This window comes from Harpia harpyja, chromosome 12 (assembly GCF_026419915.1).
Source record: "Harpia harpyja isolate bHarHar1 chromosome 12, bHarHar1 primary haplotype, whole genome shotgun sequence".
Taxonomy (NCBI): Eukaryota; Metazoa; Chordata; class Aves; order Accipitriformes; family Accipitridae; genus Harpia; species Harpia harpyja.
In genome coordinates this window covers 27144468-27166681 of record NC_068951.1, presented here as the reverse complement: position 1 = coordinate 27166681, position 22214 = coordinate 27144468, and the positions used below count along the sequence as shown (strand labels likewise).

Sequence of the window (22214 nt, the reverse complement as noted above, 5' to 3'; positions counted from 1 at the left end):
CTTATTTTTTCTACTGTCATGTAGAAAAGCAAAATTAAAAGCAAGCTTTGAGTTAACTGTCAATAAGCAACAGAAGACTACTCACATATACTGACTGAAGAACACAGAGTTAAATTTACTATTACAATTCTTATATCTGACAACAGTGGTTTACATCTCTCAACATGAAATTTAACTTTAGATCTCTCTGGTATTTCAGTGTCAAAATGTAGATTTTAAAGTTGAGAAGAATTAAGTATTTGTAACTCCCAATGAGTTGCATTCACTTTCATAACCCAATTTCAAATTAAAGCTCAGATTCCAGGCAATCTGCTAAGGCAGGCCCACACCAATCACTTCTGTATTTTTTGAGTCTTGCTTGTATCCTGTTGATATCTCACATAGAGTAACAGGAAATAAGTTTGAATAAAGGCTTAACATCTACATTTCAATGTCAAATGTAGACGGCTAAAATTTATCATTTTGATGTTTATTGTGGCTAATGTATCATTATAGGGGGTAGTTGGGATGACTAAATAATTTCTGATAGCAAACATACAAAATAGCTTCGATTAACAGACATATCCACAATACTCTGTAAAATAACCCTTATTATGTGAATAAAAGAAAAAACATCCTCCTCAGTTGCGTAAGTTCATCCTATTTTACAATGACACACACTATCTTTATTCCTTTGCAGTGAAACAGTTGCCTCTTTGAGGGCAAAACCCCCCATTCATCTAATCTGCATTCTAGAATTTAATATATGAAAAATAAATTACACCACTGAAACATTTTATAATAGCAGAATTAATATTTCTGTAATGTACGTACACAGTATAGACCACCATGTTGCTAAAATAACACCACTTAATATACTAGTGGTAATATGAGGATTCAGTGCAAAAGAGATTATAAACCACTTGTCATTCTGTTCCAGTGATGATCTCACTACCTGGGAAGGCTTTAAAACTAGTATGTTTGTAGCCCACCATGGTGATAATAGGACAGTGAATGCTGTACTGTACTGCACTTCCAAAAGCTCTTTTTATCTCTAGCAATGTAGGGAGAATCAGCACGTAAGGCTACTTCCATTCTTATTTGTGGAAAACATGAGGCAAGAATAAGGTCAGAACAAAACTGATGTGCAAATGGAGAAAGAAAAGACATCTTTCTACATGTTCCTCAGCTTGCATACCCTTCAAAATGGTATGCAAGAATACAGTGTATTACAGCGAAAAAAAATTATTGTTAAAGGAGAAAAGAAACCTGGTTAATATGCATATGTGTGTATAGACTCTTAAATAAGATTTTATCTTTATACAATCCAACCAACCCTAAAATGGAACACTAAGTCAATACTCTACAAATTAAATACTTCCATCCTATTTTTAGAGCAATTACAGTAGATGTTTTAGTTATAAAAAGTTACTTTCTTGTAGTATTGTTGTACAATTATAAATTACAAAGTATTTTAATGCTAATTTAAAAAACTTTAAAAAATTACAGAAATACATATTTCAATAATCTCTCCTCTTCTTAACTGCTATCCTAGGAAGCACACTGCAACAGAACTATCTGCCAGAATGGGAAGATCAGGCCAACATGCAGAGGCACAGGAAAAGTAAAATATTCGAGTAATTTAATATAAATACCACTGTGTGTTTTCTAAACATTATTCTTTGATTTACAAACTGTCAATAGCACTATTCCATTTAAAAACTTCTGTATGTACAAATACCCAGGACAAACTACAGTTACCTCGGTAATTTGTTAGCACATTGTTATTTCAAAGAAAAATATTGCACAGATTTTGTAATACCTATACTTTTTGCATAGATTAAAAAGATGAAGAATGGAAAGTATTATAAGTGCACCCTGGTTACCATGGACACATTTCATTCTCGATGTTACTTGGAGGTACAAGTGTTAAAGCAATTCACTACCATATTGCTTACTCCGTTGGCATTTCTTCATGAAAGAAGAGAGAAGAGGAAAGGATAAGCAGAACCTAATCGAAACAGCAGCAACCAGCCAAGGCTTTGGATAAAAAGACATAGCAAATTTTTAAACAAATAAACCAACTAAAATATTTAAGTGAAAATTAGCAACAAATAAACTATTTAGGAAGTATCTATTGTCAAAATTAATCTGGACTGTAGATTACCAGAAGCATAGTACTATTCAGTACTACTCACATTGTATGACAAAATAATATTTGAAGTTTGTCATATGGTGAGCCATCTTTTAAGGATGCTGGGCTCAACCCTCCCTTAAACTATTTCGGAAGTTATAGAACTAGGAGACAAGTCTCACATGACAGACTCATACTGTATAATGAGAAACCTCTGGGGGAAGCTGAAGAAAGACGGTGTGAATTGTGAAGCCCTGTTATAATGGCTGTTTCCTTCTCCAATACACATTTTTAGGATTTCAAATTTCTCCAGACTCAGCTTTCTGCTTCGATTAAAACTAGTAACTCAAAATACAATTTCTCAGATTACAGGTTATTTGGAGATTAATTTTCCCTATTTTCTCTCAAGTTGTTCTACTTTAAATAGTTAAACATTCATTGGAGGAGGAAGGTGATGCCGGAATCTAGAAAACAGTGCTTGCTGAGATTTAGGAGATCTAGATTCAAATATTTTCCTCTGTCCCAGGTGAATGGCCTAAATCCCCAGTCTTTCTTTTTGGCCTTGGATTTGTCACTGCAGTCCAAGCTCTCACTCCCCTGTGCAGTGAAGGAGCCATTATGCCTTCTACTGAAAAAAACAGTGACATTCTCAGTTAGTCTTAGAGACTTTACCTGTACTAAATCTCTTCTCCCAGGCTGTTTTATCCCATATTCTATTACTTTTCCACAGATTAAAAAAAAAAAAAAAAAAAAAAATCTCTGCTTTTGGCTGAGTTTTGTGGATTGGAGGAGACTATAAAAATTTACGTTGCCTTACTATTTGATTTTGAAATTAGAGTATTCAAATGCTTCTGTCCCTCATTTTATCTCATTTTCTCTTGCAGATTATTGTTGCATTTTTGCTGCAATATCAAATAAATTATTATTTTTGAAGCATTCAATTTTCATGCACCTCAGTATAGAAATCACCCATTTCACCCTCACATAAATAATTACAAAATAAAAGTGGAATAAATATCAACATTACTGAAACATCTTCAGGGAGATAGCTTTAGAAATATCTCATAGTTATGATCTGTATACCTAAATATCTTCCAGTTAATTGATCGCTTGAAGCCAGTATCAGCTAATCTCTTGCCTAAGAGTTTGTAAACCTAAGCTGAATTTCCAAGCCATGAAGAAGTCAAACACCCCCACTAGATATATAATTTTTTAAAAATTCTGAAATTAATTAGCAGTGAAAACTACCAGCTTACCTGCTTCCTTCACCTTTCCAGTCCCTGTTAGTATAGATGCAATTTTACTTATGAAAAAGCACTCCTCCTGTCATAGCTTTTTCTACTCTTATTCTAACATAGCCGCATCTAATTGAGAAGCTGACACTATAGTACTGTAAAGCTTTTTAAACAGTTGCAGCTACATCCACGCTACAGCTTTGACTGCATAAGTAATAAAGGAAAATTTGAATAGGACAATAGAAATCTTTAGGTTTAGACAGAGCTATGCTTATTTTGCAAGTGAATGAAGCTTAGGCTTCTAGGTCACTTTAAAAAATGCAAAATAGGTACCTTAAAAATTTACTCACTTTTCACCAAGATGAGGCAACCATGTATTATATCCAAACTATGGAACCAAGTAGCACCAACAATGCACAGGTATTTGCAAAAGAACTAAAATAAAATGTTAAATAAATATATAAAGAGCTAGACTGAGGCTATCCTTATGCATTGACACTGATGCAGCTAAAGCAAATGCTATTTTGATCCCTCTGGGATAAGCTGTTGAAGAACGGTAACACAAACGAGCAGTTTCATGCAAGGCTACTAATGGCATATTGTGATTAACTTAAAAGCAAGAATGCAGATCTTGTGGAACTGAAGAATCTGTTAAGTCTCCCTTTTTTCTCCTGCTCCCAAAACCAATTGGATTCTTGGCAATGAAAAGACACCTTTGTTTCAATAAATATTCCCACTGTGCCTTCACACAGCATAACAAGCAACATATAGGTATCTCACAAGATGTTGTGAAACAGTTAAAGAAATGGATAGTTACAGAAATTACATTTAACAAATAGTACCAAATATTCATACCATGATCTTGGCACAGTTACATAGCAATGTTTTTCATAATAATTTCCTCACTGTCTCTACACAAAAGAAAATGGCACTCTCATGTTTAAGTTCATTAATGATGGCTACACAAAAATTAAAAAGCTCATTCATATCCATTGCTTGCAATAAGCTTTTTTTTGGAGCAGGACCTAAGCCCTGCAATCAGAGAGGCATCTTTTGCCAGTTTTATGAAATTCCATCAGCATCTCAATCTGTTAACACTGAGGTTTCTCTCTTGTGGCCTACTAGATTTTTCAGAGCCTTGCTATCATGTTGTATGGAGCTTTTTGGCAAATATGATCACCTGAGGACACTTACCTGAAAATCCAAACTTTTGCCCAACCCTATAATATGTATGGAAATAAGGTGAATGTTCAGCTGGCTATTTCAGTCCTTTGTAAATATAAAAGTATGGATAAGAGCCAGCAGAGGATGAGGATGGATGGCCTACTGTACACCATCATTATCTCACAGCCTTGAGCTTGACCTAGAGTGTAAAAAGAAGAATTCACAAGGAATGCACTATCCGTCAGGACAGTTATTTCCAGCTTCATTATTCCATTTAAGAGTGAGATTTAAAAAACAAAACCCAAAAAACCCTCTTAATATATGTTTTTAAGTCTGCCTTATTTTGGAGATTTTGGGTTGCTGTAATAAACATCAGAGCTGAAAAGCAGTTGTAATTACTCATTGCTATTGAAGATGGGTATCTTCCATCTTTATCTTCTAAGCAACAACAGAAAAACAGCTTAATTTTATAACTGGGCTTTAAGATCATAAACATGAATAGCTTAATAGAAGACAAAATGCTTCAAAACTACTGCTAAAATACTTACCTAAACATTTTATCTAAAGTGAAAAATACTGTTTGCACTGAACTCTTAGCTCCACATCATACAACTTCACCAGTACTATCTTGAAAGTGATTAAGGCTCCTATCCGATTAAATAATTTGTTCATTTACCAATGAAAAACAGAATAATAGAATAATCCTTATAACACATTGTGGCTTTAGATCCATCTCCTTAACCTGATCATTCTGCTATTACAGAGTTTAAAAGATGAGTTATGTTTTAATGGAAATACTGGTGAGTCTTGTAAGATGTTCAGAGAAAAAACAATACTGTATGAGACAGGTAGAAGGACACTATTAAGAAGTGTAAATCAATACAGTAATATTTAACTCTGCTTCTCCCAATGGATATTGCTGTGCAAATAGTTGTAACTGAAGAGGATAAAATACAGTACATTAAACAACCTAACCGGCAAGACCATTCTCCCTCCCAATTACACCACATCAATAGAAAGATTTAGTATGTTCACCAATTAAAGCAAGTCTCCAACTGTGCTAGGCTAGTAAGCCCGCAAGCTTTTATTGCTGCTATACAGTCACTTCTTAAATATTCTTTTACTTTCTGACCGGCTACTCAGGGACAATGTTCCACCTGTCCTCTCACTAATTAAGTAGTATCAGCACTGTTACTTGTATATATTTGTGCCTCCCACCATTTATAACAGGTTTCTATTTAAAAAAAAACCCCAGCACTAAAGTTTTAGATAGTAATCAGTAAAGACAAGTGTACATAAATATTTGCATAAGAAAAGTAGTTCTTGTAAGTTAGCAGCAATTTGAAGAGAAGACTGGTTTATCTGGATTAAATGACCATCTTCACAGTTCACCGTTATTTCTTCTTGATATACTGAAATTCACATGTAATAAAACTCCTCAGTTTATTGAAGCATATAGAATACATTTGAGTTAAAATCAGAACATTTATAATGCACTTAAGACCTACTTAAATTACTTTTAGAGTAAATCACAAGGCAGTGAGGAATAGTCACATAATGCTGTTAAGATACAACACATGAACTGCAGACCTGCATGTTTCTTTGGAAAGACCTAGAAAATAATAATGCCTCTTTAGCCTTTACAGCTTGCAGAACATAACAAACCAACTGTGCTACTTCCATTGCAACTGTTTTCTTTAACAAACATCCAGTGGTCATAATTACAAACTCCACAAACTACTTCATAACTACTACAATATATAGCACATATCCTACAGTCTTGGAGAAAGATGGATTCAGGAAGGATTGTGTGATTTGAAGTTTTTAATCATACAGAGAGATGGAAGTACAGAAGTAAACAGAGTTGATTGTTATGATTGCTTTGACTTCTTTTTTCTTTTTTTTTTTTTTTAAATAAAGACTTTATTTTTCTGCTTGATTTAGAACATTTGCAATTAAAGCTGTTACTTTGCTATGATTGGCCAAAGGAGATTATTTTGAGAGTCTTGATTTGGTTAATATGCAAGAATGTAAACAATGTTTGTTAGCAAATGCAGCCTGGCAGAATGAACTACACTGGTTTCAAGGAGGGTGAGGGGGTGTGTGTGTGAAATAATACTTGTGTACCTCAAAATTGCTGGCAGGTTTTGACCTGCTCCATTGGATATGAAGGCAAAATGGACTATCAACAGGGTGCAGTTAATGAAGCCTTCATTTATTTAGGGTTCTCAGAAGTCTTTGAAGGAAAACTTTCTAGGAGTAAGAACAAAAAATGAACCACATCTGGGTGCAACAGTGCAAGAGTTCAAACTGCAATTAAACTAAACCCATGCACCGATGCTGTTCCACATTTCAGGCATGCACCGGTACTAGCTGCTGCCTGTTATGTCTGTGAAATTGGATGTTTTTTGCTCTTCTGGCAAATTATTACCTTTTTTCCAAATTTAAAGTAGGACTTGCGACACCCATGTTTCATTTGAAAATTGCTACAAAATTCTATGTTTGCATTTGCTATAGTACAGGAAGTTATACAAATTACTATTTTGTCTACACTGATAGTATCACATCTGTACAGAATAGTAATTTCCTTCTTGTTTGCACTCATGAGGAAAATGAGTTCAGGACATGGTTTAGGGGGCACAGGACATGGTTTAGGGGGCATGGTTAATGGTTGGACTCGATGATCTTGAAGGTCTTTTCCAACTGAAATGATTCTATGATTAAAAAAAAAATTAGATGTCTCTGGCATTTATTAGACATAGTCCATTTTTCAATCTTTCTATGGGATGTCCAGTTCAGATATACCAAAGAGTCTGAAGTGCCAAACTTAATACGCTGTGCTAAAGAAACTGTTCTACAAGAAAAATAAAAAGTTCTCTCAGACCATCAGGTTGAAATTTCAGACAACAGTGTGTACTTGCAAGTTTGTACAGATTCTTCTCAGGATCACAATAGCCATCATGCAAGCCCACATACTTCCCTCCCCTACGTCTGCTTTGGTTCTGGAGAAAGAAAACCAAACTATTAATAGCAAGAAAAGATAAAACAATTTAGTTAGCAAACAAAAATAAAACAGTGACTGCAGTAGAGTACAGCTGTAAAGACAATGGCATATGGAAAGAAAGATGACTTCCTGGTGTCAATGCAAACTGTTCCGTGACTTGCTATTAACAAATATTTCAAGTGCATGGAGAAGAGGAGAAAAGAAACGTCACAATTCCAAAATTTCATATGTAGCAACTACAAAGCTGTTAATTTTTCTCCCACTTCACTCATACTCAGAAACATGAACCCCCTTAAACTAAGGGATTAGCTCTGTGCATGCGTGTGTGTGCATGACTACCAAAGGCTTCCACTTAAAGTATTTGAAAAATATTTTAGTAAAATACAGGAGGACGATGGAATAAAAAGCTTGGAAAAAATAATTATCTTTTCCTTTGGGGAATGCAGTAGTTACGTTTGAGCAAGAAATCTGCTGCCTCGCCCTCCCTCTCTTCCCTTCCTCTCAGTTACATACCAGGTTTATTCCTATATTAGTATCTTTCCTCATTGGTTTTCCCAGAGCTTGCAGGGGGAAAAAAAAATAAATAAAAAGGCACAAAAATAAGCAAAAAAAAAAAAGCTAAAGGTCTTTATCACAGGTGCTTTGCAGCCTAAGTTCTACCTTTATACAGACTTGTGCACACAGATCAGAGGAAACAATACAAGAGCAGAAGAGTGAGAGACAATACAGAAGGGAGGGGGGTATGTGCTGAGGGGAAAGCAACACTATCAGAGGGAATAAAAAATTACTCTTGAGGATCAGTGTCTTCAATTATGAGCATGATACTTGCCATTTATTAACACGATTAAACAGGCAGACCTAGATAAGACTGCCACAAAGAGATTATTCCACTATTTAACAGAACAAAGGATGCTAGCTAAGTGCAAGACATAACATTCCTTTCTATATGGATAAGACACTGGTAGGTTTCATCTGAAACCATTTCTTTTAGTTTCGTCCTCCTTACTTCAGTTTCAAGGTCTCCTTGTTACAATTTCAGGTCTTAAAATTTCTTCTGTTTGGTTTTTTTTTTTTTTTTCTTCTTCATTAGAGTAAAAAACCCAAACAGTCAGACTCCCTGCTATGTGTATAAAAAGTCTTAAAGTCCAGCAGTGTTAAAACGGAAAGTCCTTTTCTATAGAATCTGCATCTCCTTTAGCAGAGCATGTGCACATCACTGGCAATCCTTTTTATTACAGATGAAGTCTTAGTTCCATCATCCCACTGCTCCCTTCTTGGATACTTCTTATTATCCTGATTTGTATATATCCGCAACTAGTTTAATCTAGTATCTGCTGAAAACTGTTTTCCTATATTCTTACATCGTCAGCTCGCTTTCAGCACTGACATCTCTTACTCTGAATTTTGAGAAATATCTATTGCACTGGCCCCTAAAATCTCATCACACTTTTTAAGAACAGACTAACACTCTCAATGAGTTTTTCAAAGTTCCCTTGCAGTATATTTACAGCTTTAATTCCACCTGATCAAATGACAGGAACACTAAAAAACCCATCACGTTGTGCAGGTATTCAATATACTTGATTCCTACCTGTGTCTCCAGTTTTCAGAAAAATCTGTGGTGACAAGTATGCCCTTTTTCTCAGTACTACAGGTAGCATGCTCTCTGAAAAGTTGGGGGTTTTTTTCTTTCTGTTTCTTCAAACACTAGTTTTGTCCAGTTCAATTTTAATTACTGGTTTTACATTAAACTTAACACTTGTTACCTCTAGGTTTCAGTCTCACTGTAAACTGCACAGGAGGGAACAACTGCACAATTCAGCTGTAGCACCAACTTAGTGAATACTGAAATCTATCCTTTCATTATCAGTTGTCATAATCATTTGGTGTGCATGTATATTAAAAACATACATTGCATTTTCTGTCACAAGTATCTGCTTGCTCTTTTGATGCTTTCCAGCTAAACAGCTTCTCTTGCCTGCAATCCCCATCTGTTGTCATTCCTTTTACTCTATTGTTCACAATCATCCTCTAGCTTCAGACACTCTCTCCTAGGCTTCTGCTTCTACCATATCATTTTGCCTTTTTCGACAAATGATTTTAATCAGTTTGCTGTGCACTAATGTTCTTTCTTCTAGTTACTACACTGCTCCAGATAATTTGTCTCATTCAGGTTTCATCCAAAAAATGACATTTACACTGGTTGCACCCAGTGCACAATTTTAATCTAATTTAGCGAAGTCCATCCAAAAGCTGCAGGCACTTTTACTTTGGTTTAATTTAGGCTTATTTCAGTTTAACACAAATTGATTTAGTTTATACCCAATCAAAATCAAGTAAATCTTTACAATAAGCATTCATAGAGCAGTTTAGACCAGCTGTCATCGTTTAACCCCAGCCAGCAACTAAGCACCACGCAGCCGCTCACTCACTCATCCAGTGGGATGGGGAGAGAATCGTAAGGAAAAAGGTAAAACTTGTAGACTGAGATAAGAACAGTTTAACAGAACAGAAAGGAAGAAAATAATAATAACAACAGTAATAATAACATAACAATACTAATAAAAGGATTGGAATATACAAAACAAGTGATGCACAATGCAATTGCTCACCACTTGCCAACGGATGCCCAGTTAGTTCCTGAGCAGCGATCCCCCCCAGGCCAACTCCCCCTAGCTTATATACTGGGCATGACATCACATGGTATGGAATACCCCGTTGGCCACTTTGGGTCAGCTGTCCTGGCTGTGTCCCCTCCCAACTTCTTGTGCCCCTCCAGCCTCCTTGCTGGCTGGGCATGAGAAGCTGCAAAATCCTTGACTTAGTATAACCACTACTTAGCAACAACTGAAAACATCAGTGTGTTATCAACATTCTTCTCACACTGAATCCAAGACATAACACTATACTGGCTACTAGAAAGAAAATTAACTCTATCCCAGCCGAAACCAAGACACCAGCTTTAAGAAGTTTGTTTAAAAACAAACTTTAAATTACACTGGTGCATCTTTAGATAAGACCTTTCATAGCCTAGCACACCTTGAGATAAAAATCCTGATCATTTCCTAGCTTTGCCTTCTCTTCTTCTTCCTTCCCTTGAACAGACTACTGAGTGCATTTAATTGATTTTTGATAAATGAACAAAGTATAAAATATATGGTACACCTAGTCAAGTAAACATGTCTGATGGTTCTTCATGATGAATGCTGCTGTGTATGTGGAAAATAAGAAAATTGCTCTTAGTTAAAGGCAACAGAAAAGAAGAAATAATTATTTTCCTAACTTGAAGCAGGAAGAAGGGAAACAAGACAACAGATAGGAACACAAACTTACCTTTGGTAACACAAAAGCAGAATTACTCCCGAGGTTTCCCAAGACAGAGAGCAACAGGGATAAGGGACGTACTACCTAAAGTAAGGCAAGTGAAGAATATAACTAAATCTTTCTCTGGAAGAACAAGCACTGACAATAATGATCATGTAAACAACAGACACTCAGGTACCTTAGGAAACATTTACTTAATTAAGCAGAAGACAGTGGTGATTGCTTACCTTGAGAAACTATTACACCTTCATGACCTGAAAATCATTCTTGGCAGGTAGAACTAGATCGAGCATGACACCTTTGAAGAAAGCCACAAATATTAAAGCATGCATAAAACTTAAAATAAAATGGGAGCTAAACCATTGCAATTCAGTGTGATACTGCTGTCTGCATACTAAAGACTAGTTATAAGTGGACAAAAACCAGCCTAGACAAAAGAAAAAATTCCTCTCTAGGCTACCAGTTGATACAGAAAACCAGATTAATAGCAAATAATGCTAACAGAGAATTAACTAAAATTACTTTATTATCTTTAACATACCTTAATTGAAATTGATATGAGAATATTCCAATGCATCTTCAAATAACAGCTCAACCACTACTGAAAAAGGAATTTTATAAGTCCACATGACAGTACTGAATTATTGTAGGCTTACAAACAACTAAAATTCACAAGTAATAACCACTGAAGGACTCAGTATCAGTTATATCTCTAATTTCAAATTCATAAATGAATGTTTCACAGGGTTACACATTTAGTAATGTTCGTGGGGAAAAAAACCCAAAACAACAACCCAAAACATGAGAGAATTGAGTCTTCTGGGAAGGAAAAGCCCCACCACTTACATTGCTGTATGTGATGCCTTCTGCAGAGAAACCTTGATCCACCAGTAAGGAAAGCCCTGAAATGCCAATGTTGCTACTGCAACACATCACAAATTGCATTTCATTTGTTAGAAGTCCAAATTTTCCTATGTCAGTTGGGTTCTTGTGCTGGATTACATCTTCAATGTTGCAGCATGACCAAAGAATCCTCAAATCTTCCCCAAAACGTTATGGATAAGTTCTAGCAACTGCATACATCCAGAGGTGGCACATTATGGATGAAGTGAGAGATACTATCAGGCATCCAAACTATAACACAATATCACAACATTGCTAAACCAACATATTTTAGCTTTGGACAGAAATACCTGACAACAATATTCATGGTTTTCCAATACAGCATTATTTCCCCAGAGAAGCTATTTCCATTTTCCAAACAGCTCTGCTGTTTACTTAGATATCTGAATTAGAGACAGCAAAAAAGCAAAGGAGATTTCCCTACGTATTTTAGGCATAACAAACATTCTCCTGATAATAATTGCTTAATACTGTGTGATACCATTACCATGAAAGTGTTCAATTATTTTGGAAATACACTTTTGCAGTATAACAGAGCATTTCCTGAGCTGGAACAAAATGGCTTCCTTCTCCTGAAGTCACCAAACTATGCTTGAAACAATTCTGATTTAAGACAACAACAACAAGAAGTTGCTAGTTTTATGCAATTAAAGTCCTCTATGCAAATAGCTCATAACAAAACTACCATTTTTAAAATCCCCTTTAGAGAAATTTCTGTGCTCTTTTTGTTTGTTAAGAATTCAAAATTCTCCATTTGAAATGTCAAAGAAGACACTTGAATAGAATTGGTCCAGCTAGGCAATAACTGGTATGGCATCCTTCAGGTTTCAAATGCAAATAAAATAGTATGACTTTGAAAAAGGTTCACCTCCCACAGATCTATACTTAAAAATCAGACTTATCTTGCAAAAAAAAGTTTCATATAACATGAAATTAATTTCAGCTTAATTACTATAACATCTGTCAATTTTTTTTTCCCCAATCCCTCTGGCTTAAGCACTTCAAATGGCATCTTTTGTCAATCAAATAGGATATATACCAAGTGTCATGATTAAGACTTAAAAACAAGCCCAAGATACAAAGGCAACACTCAGTTAACTTTACAGTACCATTTTTCAAAATGGAGGAATTATCCTTGCAGGTTTCAATAGAGCCTGAAGGTACTCACAACTGAAAAACAACCAACCCACAAACAGTAAAACAGTCACTTATCAATGTCTCATAAAAATCAAAATTTTATTGAAAATACTAAGTTTTGGGTTTTTTTTTAATTTAGGATTTATAGAGATCTGACATGGAATCAAGTTGTTTATTGGAAAGGGATTTCTTTTTTTTTTTTAAATGTTTTTTAAGATTTAAGTGCTGTAGGTTCAGAAGTTGTACTTACAACTAAAAAAGCCAGAAAAACCCCTTATTTTTGAAATGAAAATAATGAATTACAGGATCTTTTAAGAAAATATTGTAGTTCTCAGTATCCAAAATAATATGCTGTGCTCAGAATATATCGATTTAATCAGAAACTGACTGAAGATATAGAAGTGAACACTAAACAATAGGAGCAATGATGGGTAAAGAACAAGAACAGTCATCAGAACTGTTTGCCTAGTTACTTACATTATTTGCTCATCTAGATGTCCTGTATATATTTGTTAGAGAATCTAGTTACTGATCTCTGACGAAACATACAATTCTGCAGTTACATATTCGATAAAATTCAGTTATCCTGACTGTTATATGAGCAGATCATATGTGGAATATTGCACAGAATGACGTTAGTTTTGTATGATGCCTGTCTTTTATGGGTAAGTAGCTAAACATTTTACTAACATGACAAAATCCTCTGATTAGTGCAGCATTCATTAAATGGTGACAGATGCTAGTATTAATTACACGTTGAGTGGATCATTTTCCCATTACGTTTCTTTTGTTACCAGCTTCATCTTTCTAGTTATCAGCCTGTCCTATAAGCACATTAAGCACCAGACTTTTTTTTTTTTTTCTCTGAGGCGGGGGTGGTGGGGGTGGTGGCGTCTATATTCCTTGTTTGACCAAAATGAGTGACCGACCTTTTCTACACTACCCCACCATCTGGATTCCTCTCTTGCACTTTTCAAAACCTGTACTTATCATCTGTAGACAATTTATAAGAAATTTTATTTTGAAAGGTTATTTGTGTGGCTGTCTGAAGTCATCTTATGTTTAATGTTGGAAGCCATATGATTTATTGCTTGCTTTGTACAAACAGATAATGCCTATTGTTGTTTGTGACAAACTTTGCCAAATCGTAACTGGCATATCAAATATTAATTTGGCATTTCAAGAGTGATTGAAAAACATCTACAGTGAAAGGTAGGTGGAAAGGCATATGTTAAGTTGCCATCCTTGATGTCAGTCTTGAGAGAAAAAGGTTCCTATTCTATGTAATATTACATGCACTCACACAAAACAAAAACTATCCACTGTTCCCATGAATTCTAGCAGGATTCCTAGGATTCCTAGTATATGTTTTATGGCCAAGCATGTTTTTTCTATTCAGTATGTTTATCCTGACATGTACACCAACTTCTCCTTCATAACAACTCAAAGCACTCCTGGGGGGGGGGGGGGGCGGCGGGGAGGGGATAAAGAATTGAAAAGTTCAAATGGCAAAGTCATTCATTAGAAATAATTTCTGCCATAAACCAAAATTGAAAGTTGACAGAGGAGAAAGACATTGGAATAATAACTGATCAAAGGATGATCTAGAGTCACTGATGTGATTTTGGTAGAGAAAATTAAATACAATCCTAAAATTTAAATCACATGGAATTTTCCAGAAGACACAGGGAAGTAACAATGACTTTGCACATGGCAGTCATAAGACTCATTATTATTAAGAACAGAAGTTCTAATGGGAAGAAATGCAGCGAAAAGATACTAAAGTGACCAGAAAGCAGAGAGCCTGTTTCACAAGTGGAGACTGAAAAAACAAAACAAACCCTATCAAGAGGGCATATTTATTAAATATATATGTAACATTTTTATACACACACACACAAACATGTATACACACATATATAACATTGTTACCTACACTCAAGGGCAGTATTCAAGCTAAAAGATATCCACACACAAAATAAGCTGTAAATTAGTCTGTATAACTGCATTTCTAACCATCAGAGAAGTGATAATCTGGAGCAGTTGTTCTGTGTGAAGTTGCAAGGCAAAAAAAGCCTCACTACCTTTGAAACACATCAAGTCCCATTTATGCCATGAAAATCTATTATGTGGCTGGATGAAACAGCAGGGACTAGGACTTGATGACTTGAAGTCATCTTCTTCAGTCTTATATTTCTGCAGTGGGACTGGTAGATGCCCACACAGGGGAAATATGTGGGATAGTTTCCCTGCATTTGTAAAGTTACAATTGCAGCCTTAAAATAGCTACTTGAAAAAAAAGTTCTCTTCACTGATGGTTCAAAAGATGTCTCCTTCTACACAATCCAACTGGTTGAACTGTATTCCGTGAATACTCACTTACACATCTGTACCTCTGTAGTCTACTTTTAGAAGAGTTATTTGCAATGAGTTACAAGGCTCTCCCCTTCTTACACTTCCTCCTTTAAGTAGCTTATGTAGAAACTAGTTGGTAATCTTCCCTTCCTAACTTCTCAATGGAAGTGCACGCTCACTACTTTGTAGTCAATACCTTTGTTTATAAAGTCCTGATTAACAGCTCTAATTTTGAAATGTAATTGAAATTGAATTTGCATATGGGATGGCAGCTGTCTCTTGCTGCAAAATGGAAAGTTACCATCAGGGTCTCCTTGCCACATTTTGGACACAAGTACACCCACACAGATAAGTGGGTGTATTTCTAGCTATTTTTTTTTTCAATTACTGCTGCATTTGATTGATTAGAAAAGTTCAAAGTAGCCTCTGCTTTTGTCTGCTTCCAGTATGTTGTTTGCCCACAGCAGGCCCTGCTTTCCTCTTTCCAGGTGTTCTAGTTTCTCTAGATTCAAGTTAAACACAAACATGCTGAATACACCTTGCTATTATTACAACTGACAACACTGAAAGTAATAAAATAAATGTTTTTCAATTTATTTTTGCAGTAATAAAATAATTCACATGCTTACAGCTGAGGATGTGCCCTGTGGTATCACACTCTAGGTAACCTTTTTGTCTGTCTTGTCCTCTTTATTTGACTACTGTCCTATACTTAGCTTCAGGAAACTTCTTGGTGTATGCTTAACTCTGCTCTCAGAGACATCCTTTAATTTACAGCAATTCCAGTTAATTTATTTTTAGTTATAGAATATACAACATTTTGGGCCTACTGTGCTGATCTTGAGGCAGTAGCAGACTTCAAAAATGCCTTCATGGAGAACATCCCTAACATACCAGGTTGCATGATGGAAGGTAGATATCAGTTCCCTAGAATAAGGGAAGAGCTAAACAAAAGCCACAGACATTTCACACGACTTGTCTGAACACAAAGCCTGCTGCCATGGACTTGCTTTTCCCCCCAGATATGGCCTCCTCGTCCAACTAAATTTCTTGCCCTAACACATCCTTAAGACCTTCTGTATTTGTACAAAATTTCTGGTTCTATGACAGTTTGACTTGATAGTCAGCTGATACCTGGAACTCCTGGCCATGACCACAGGTACATGCACTCTGGAGCTATATAAGACATGCCTGGTAAATTAGTAACTTCATCCTGAAGGAGCTGAATTTACTGCTCATGTAAAGACCATGTAGACCATTCAAAGTAGGGCAACACACACAGAAATTTAGGAGCCTTCATACAAATCCACCATGCAGCCACAAACTCCCTTTCTGTTTTTAAAGAAAAACAATGGACTGTTTTGAAACCACTGACTTTGAAGAATGGAACTATTGAAAGTAGCAAATTTCAGCATTCATGTAACTGTGCGAAGTTGGAGTCTTAGGCTGTAAGGTCTTTCAGGCAATGACTATTATTTATTAGAAGACTGCAAAATAGCATACTGGGAACGTGAACCAACAACTAGGCCTCCTAGATGCTAACACAGTACAGCTAAATATATTTTACATGATACATAACTTGGCACATCAGTGATGCATATACCTCCAATTATTATTTTTGACACAGACAGCTTCTCGGGAGATTCCATAGTCTGCAGAAAGGCTAACTAGCTTCCAGAAGTTTTACATGTATGACAGTTAAAACTGCAGAAATTACTTATGTGAAGTTAGATGTTTTCAGCAATAGTGAGTTCACATGCGATTGAATTGGGAAGTTTTGCTGGAATCGGATACATCAGCTTCAGAGGATATAGTGATATATTGAAATACATATGTTCACTGCATCATACTCAAATAAAATGAAGTTCTTCAAATAATCCAAAGCAGTTCTTTTTCAATGACACTAACTTCCTGGTAATGCTTTTGTACAATAAACATTTACAGAATAATTTTAACTTATTTCCACTGACAGTTACAAAGCTTTTTGCACAGTTTATGTTAACTGGCTTTGGTTTGTTTTGAGGATATGTTTGGGCAGCTGAAAACAAAACCAAAAATACATATCTGAAGTATTTGACAGGAAACTGATATGAGAACCAAAAAAATGAAGATAATAAGGAACATCTTATTTTTATTATCTGAGTGCAAAAATGAATGGTAAAAAACCCGTAACACTCTATTACTTACTCCATGAACAAGCATGGCACTGATGTGACTCCCATGAGGTCAATGGGACGGGCCCATTGCAAGACTTCAGCTACAGAAAAGCACGTATTTCCCAGCTATTGTGTAGCACTGTAATTAGTCTCAATTTTGGTGGAACTCAAAGCTCCCTAAGGTTGCCTTGTCAGTTCTACCTTAAACATTTCTTTTGAGGAGAACAAAACCAAACCCCCTTCTGAAACTGCTAAAGACACTGGTGACTTAAAAAGAAAATCTCGGCACCAGAGAGACCAAAAGAAGGAATATGTAATATACAGAACACAAATCATTTGGAATTGCAGCTGAACTTCAGTTTGTCACCTCCCCCTCCCTCTAATTTCTCCATTACAAACCTGACAATTCCCTCATCCCTGGAAGAAAATACGCTCGCTATTTTGGTTTACTTTGGGAAAACTAAACCAAACCTTCCTTCTAGTTTCAAAATATGCTGGTTTTTTGTTCCAGCGAGACATTTTAAAAACTTTCTCAGAAAAGTTTTTGAAACTTCACAACTTCTAAATCAGTATGTCCAGTGTGACACATGCTTCTGTGTTCATCTCTTACACATACAAAGTCAACCCAGTCAAAAATAGGTCAAAATGAAACAAAAATTATAGAAGATTTACATTTTTATTTCATAACCTTATAAACTCATAATCAGATTTGTTAAATCTCATTCATTTACTGTCAAATATTCCTCACTGATGATTACTATTAGATTATTCTGAAAAATGTTCATATAGCACATTTTGCAGCATATTTCAAAAAAAGTTCAAAAAAAATCTCTTCCAGGATATTTAGCATTGGTTATTTCCCTGATTGGAAAACCAGTTATGTACACAGCCATAAGACAGGACACCTAAACACCTTCAGGTACCATATGGAAAATATACACAGTCTTCCCATTCGCAGATGGGCAGTTTAATTTTATTTTACTGGAATGAGATGTTAGACTATTGTGTCCCCCCCATCTCTGAGAGTGCAGCTAAACTTGTCTCTCCTTAGGAGAAATACTATGACATTACTTAAGGATTTGTTATTTATTTACTTTAAATGTTAGCATCTCATTTATTTGTGAGGCATTTCTGAGAGTAGACTTAAGTTTAAGGTTACAAAAATCACAGATGTGTACATACTTCTTTACAAGGCTACTAAGTCACCATTTTGAAGGATCTTTTTTCCCCCCTTCCTCTGGCCCTCACCCAGAGGCCCTTTCCACAGGCTTGGGATAGTCGAGGTAGAGGGCATCTCCCACATACAGAGGCTCCTCGTCCAGACACACTTTCCCCTACGCTAGGAAAAATAACCCTTTTTGGTAGCAAACCCTTACCTGCTCCCCAGCTGCTTACCGCCACCCCATCCCAAGGCGGCATGCAGCAAGGCGCTCCCAGCCTCCGGAGGCCAAACCAGCAGCACTTACTGGTGGCGCCTGGCGGGTGGCTACCTGCCGGCGTTAATAGGCGACCCCCGCCCTTCCCCGGCATGGCGCTGCGAGCCTCTCCGCTCCTCACTCGCCCTTCCCTAAGGACGGGCCCTCACTGAAGCCGCTGCTGCCTCAGGAGCCGGCGGCAGGCCCCGGCCGCCTGCCTGCCTGCCTTCCTTCCTTCCTTCCTGGGCAGAGGAAGAAGCGGCGACCACGAGGTGAGGGGAAGAGAACGGCGGGGCGGACACCGCTCCCCGCCCGCGGGCGGGCAGCCCGGCACCCACCTCCCGCCGGGCGACGAGCAGCTGGCAGAAGTCCTTGCTGGGGGCCGGGGCCTGCCCGCGCGTCTCGAACACCTCCTCCAGCAGCAGCGACGCCATTTTGGGACGCTGGCAGGCGGTGTCTATGGCAACCAGGAAGAGGCGGACATCACGCGGGGTCACCGGGAGCCCAGCCCCCTCTTAAAGGAGCCGGGCCGGCAGTAACGCGGTGGCCGGGCAGGGTCTTCGCCCCCGCCGCCGGCAGAGCCCCGCTCCCCCGCCGGCTCCACCCCCCTCCCGCGCCCCCCGCCCTCCCCCGAGGGGAGACACTCGAGCGGACCCAGGGGTGACGACCCCGGCGGAGGGATATCGGCCGCCGGCCGCCGACCCCGCCGAGCTTAGGGAGCGGGGCGCGCACACCGCCGCAGCGGGGGCTGCGTGGGGGGCGGCAGCCGGGGCAGGGGCCGCCCGTCGGCCCGGGGGGCGCGCAGGCCCCGGCGGAGCCCCGGCGCCGGGAGAAAGTAGTCCCGCAGCCTCCCCCTCGCGCCGCTGGAAGGGGTTCGGCGGCGGAGGCGGCGGACGAGGCGCTGCTCGGTGCTGCGGCTTCAGCTGATAATTGAAGGGAAGAGAGGCGGCTGCTGCCGGGAGGAGGGGAGGCACGGAGCGTCTGCGGAGGCCGCATCGGGACAAACTAGGTACCCGGGGTCCCTCCGCTCTTTCAGGGGGCGCTGGGGAGGCGGGCATGGGGCGGCGTGGCGCTGGGCCCCTCGGCAGCCTCCGGGCCGGGCGGCCGGGCCTGTTGTGTCATCCCCGGCATTAGCCGAGCTGCCCTTCCCGGCGGCCCGGGGCAGGGGGAGGGGAGCAGCGCCATCCCGGAGCATTGTTGCGGATGGGGGGGCGGGCGGGAGACGGGGACGACACGACGCCGCGCTGGTGAGTCTGGGGGGGGGGGGGGGAGGCCCGGAGGTGTGTAATGGGGCGAGGGGAGGGGGCCCTCGCTGAGGAGGGAAGGGGTGGAAACGGAGCTGACAAAATGGCTAGGCAGTCACCGGAGCCCGCTCTAGGGACATCCCCTTTCCCCCCGGCGCCGGGCAGGTCTGCTGCCTGCCGCGTCGCCTCGACCGGGCTGCCTGGCGTGTGGGGGGAGCGCGGCCTCCCCTCCCGGGGCCCTCTGTAGCTGCTGATACAAAAGGGCAGTGTCAGTGTTGACACTGCCGTACCGATTTGTATGCCCTTCCCCGTCTTCTCCCTCCCCCACTCCGGTTGGCCCCCTTTTCCCTAATGGCTCTTTCTTTTTTTTTTTTTTTTCCTTCCTTTTTTTTTTTTTTCCCCCTGAAGGAGCTATCGAATATCTTAAAGGAAAAAATAGCAGCTCCTCTTTCCTTTCCCCCCTGCCCGGCTCGATAAAAATGCTAAATAATCGGCCGACGTCCATATTTCACAAGCTTTTAGGGGGGAGGAAGAAGGTGGGAAGAGAATGGAGGCGCCTGTAGGGTCGGAGTTACAGTGCTGGCTACCCACAAGAGGGGTTATTTTCGCAGTTAATGTTTTAGAGCTGATGTTTTTCTTGCTTTCAGTCAAGAAGCAAGTTGCCTGGTCCTCGCGTTTGCTTGCATAATGCGTCGTACTTGGAGGCTGATCAAACGCTGGGTTCTGCCTTTCCTGCCTTGCTCTTCCTCCTTCCCCTTCCCCGGCGGGCTGGGGGGGCTGGGGAGTGGGAGAAGTTTTGAGGTGCTGGTAGCACTGACGCCAGCCGCCTCCTGGTAACGGCTCTGGTTTTCTGGGGCTGGGAAACAAACTGATATCGGGGCTTTCGCCAGACCTGTAGGCCCGTCTTCCTGCTGTTCAACTTTTTTATTGTACCCCCCCCCCCCCCCCCCCCCCCCTTCCTAGTGCACTGGCTTTCTCGACAGCCAGGGGTTTTCACAGAACGGGAGTCCGAAAGTCTAGACTGTGAACCGGAAAAGAATAGGGGAAAGAATGGAAAGTTATGTCAAGGGCTTTGGGGGAAAAACATCGACGTATCGAACAAAGGTCCTGCCTGTATTGGAGAGAGAGGCCTGCATGTGAGGCCTGATTGTGTCGCATTTACACACGGGGAAGAAATGAGTGCTTGGTACTGGCCTAAATTTATTCTGTAAGTCTGGCATGCAACTTCGGAACATTTTTAGAGTGTGTGCAGTTTGTTTTGAGGGTGGTTTTATTATGTGTAGCAATCCAATAATAATTTTAATTTGAATTTTTTTTTTCCAAAAGACTTTAGTTTTTTTTTCCTTCCTGCCTTGTTCAGCAGAAATGATATTGATCCAGAGGTTCTAACACCATAACACTAAACTTTACTCAAACAGGGTAACTTCCACAGTTTATGTATTGTGTGTATTATGAATATTGAGCTTCCTGGTGCTTTAAAGGCTGTCAGAAAGAGGAGTTGAGTAGTTACCACCTGACAAATATGAAGTACATCCTTCATAATGAGAAAGAGGAGGAATTCTAATCGCTTAAATTTAAATTACTTTTACAAGCTTTTCTTAGGGGAACTGTCACTGTGAATATACTTTATTTGTAAGGCTTCAAAAGCTAGCAAGCATTGCTGTGATTACTTCTGTTTATCTCTGCTATATTCTCTTCTCTCCAGTTCTCTCTCTCTCTCTCTTTCTCTCTTTCTCTCTTCTCTCCCACTCCCAAGACTAGACTTCTAATTGTACAGGGGTGTTTTTTGGTATTTGATTTCTGCTCAGATTTGTGAGGTTTTAAAGTTTTTTTTATTAAGGTAAAACTTTTAAAATATATTTTTGTATATATAAAAATATGCATAATGAATATGAGAGCACTTGAAAAATAACTGTATACCTTTCTATTGTTCAGTAGCCTATTTAATAAACATTGATAGGAATGAAAGTATGTATGAAAACTTTAGTATTTCAGTTTCTGCAGCTTATAGTTTAACAATTAATGTTATACTTGAACTAAAGTTTAAAAGCAGTGTTCTGGTGAGTAAATACTGTAAATAATACTTCAAGTTTTCAGAAACTTACATGTTTTTAGCTTGTAATAGTTTCTGTATTTGTGAAATGTAGCTGGCTGTGAATGGCTT

General features: G+C 38.9%; 2 protein-coding genes across 10 annotated transcripts in view; one reads left to right on the top strand and one right to left on the bottom strand.

The window, feature by feature from the left end:
- Positions 1 to 19607, bottom strand: part of FBXO36 (F-box protein 36) — a 32539-nt gene extending 12932 nt beyond the window's left edge. Inside the window, exons 1-2 of one of the 2 annotated variants that reach the window (XM_052804171.1) lie at positions 19145 to 19607; positions 10850 to 10924 (exon numbers count right to left, since the gene is read on the bottom strand). In XM_052804171.1, the coding sequence (XP_052660131.1) occupies positions 10850 to 10924; positions 19145 to 19240 (171 nt within the window). In that variant the 5' untranslated portion in view covers positions 19241 to 19607. The remainder of the gene's footprint in view (positions 1 to 10849; positions 10925 to 19144) is intronic. The other variant, XM_052804172.1, reaches the window with a different exon arrangement.
- An 8-nt stretch (positions 19608 to 19615) lies between these two features.
- The window catches only part of TRIP12 (thyroid hormone receptor interactor 12), an 80894-nt gene continuing 78295 nt past the window's right edge, over positions 19616 to 22214 (top strand). For 3 of the 8 annotated variants that reach the window (XM_052804164.1, XM_052804163.1, XM_052804156.1), the window contains exon 1: positions 19616 to 19815. The gene's annotated coding sequence lies outside the window, so the exon portion shown is untranslated. Of the gene's footprint in view, positions 19816 to 20036; positions 20054 to 21238; positions 21258 to 22214 lie in introns of those variants that run through there. The other 5 variants (XM_052804170.1, XM_052804165.1, XM_052804169.1 and 2 more) reach the window with 3 other exon arrangements.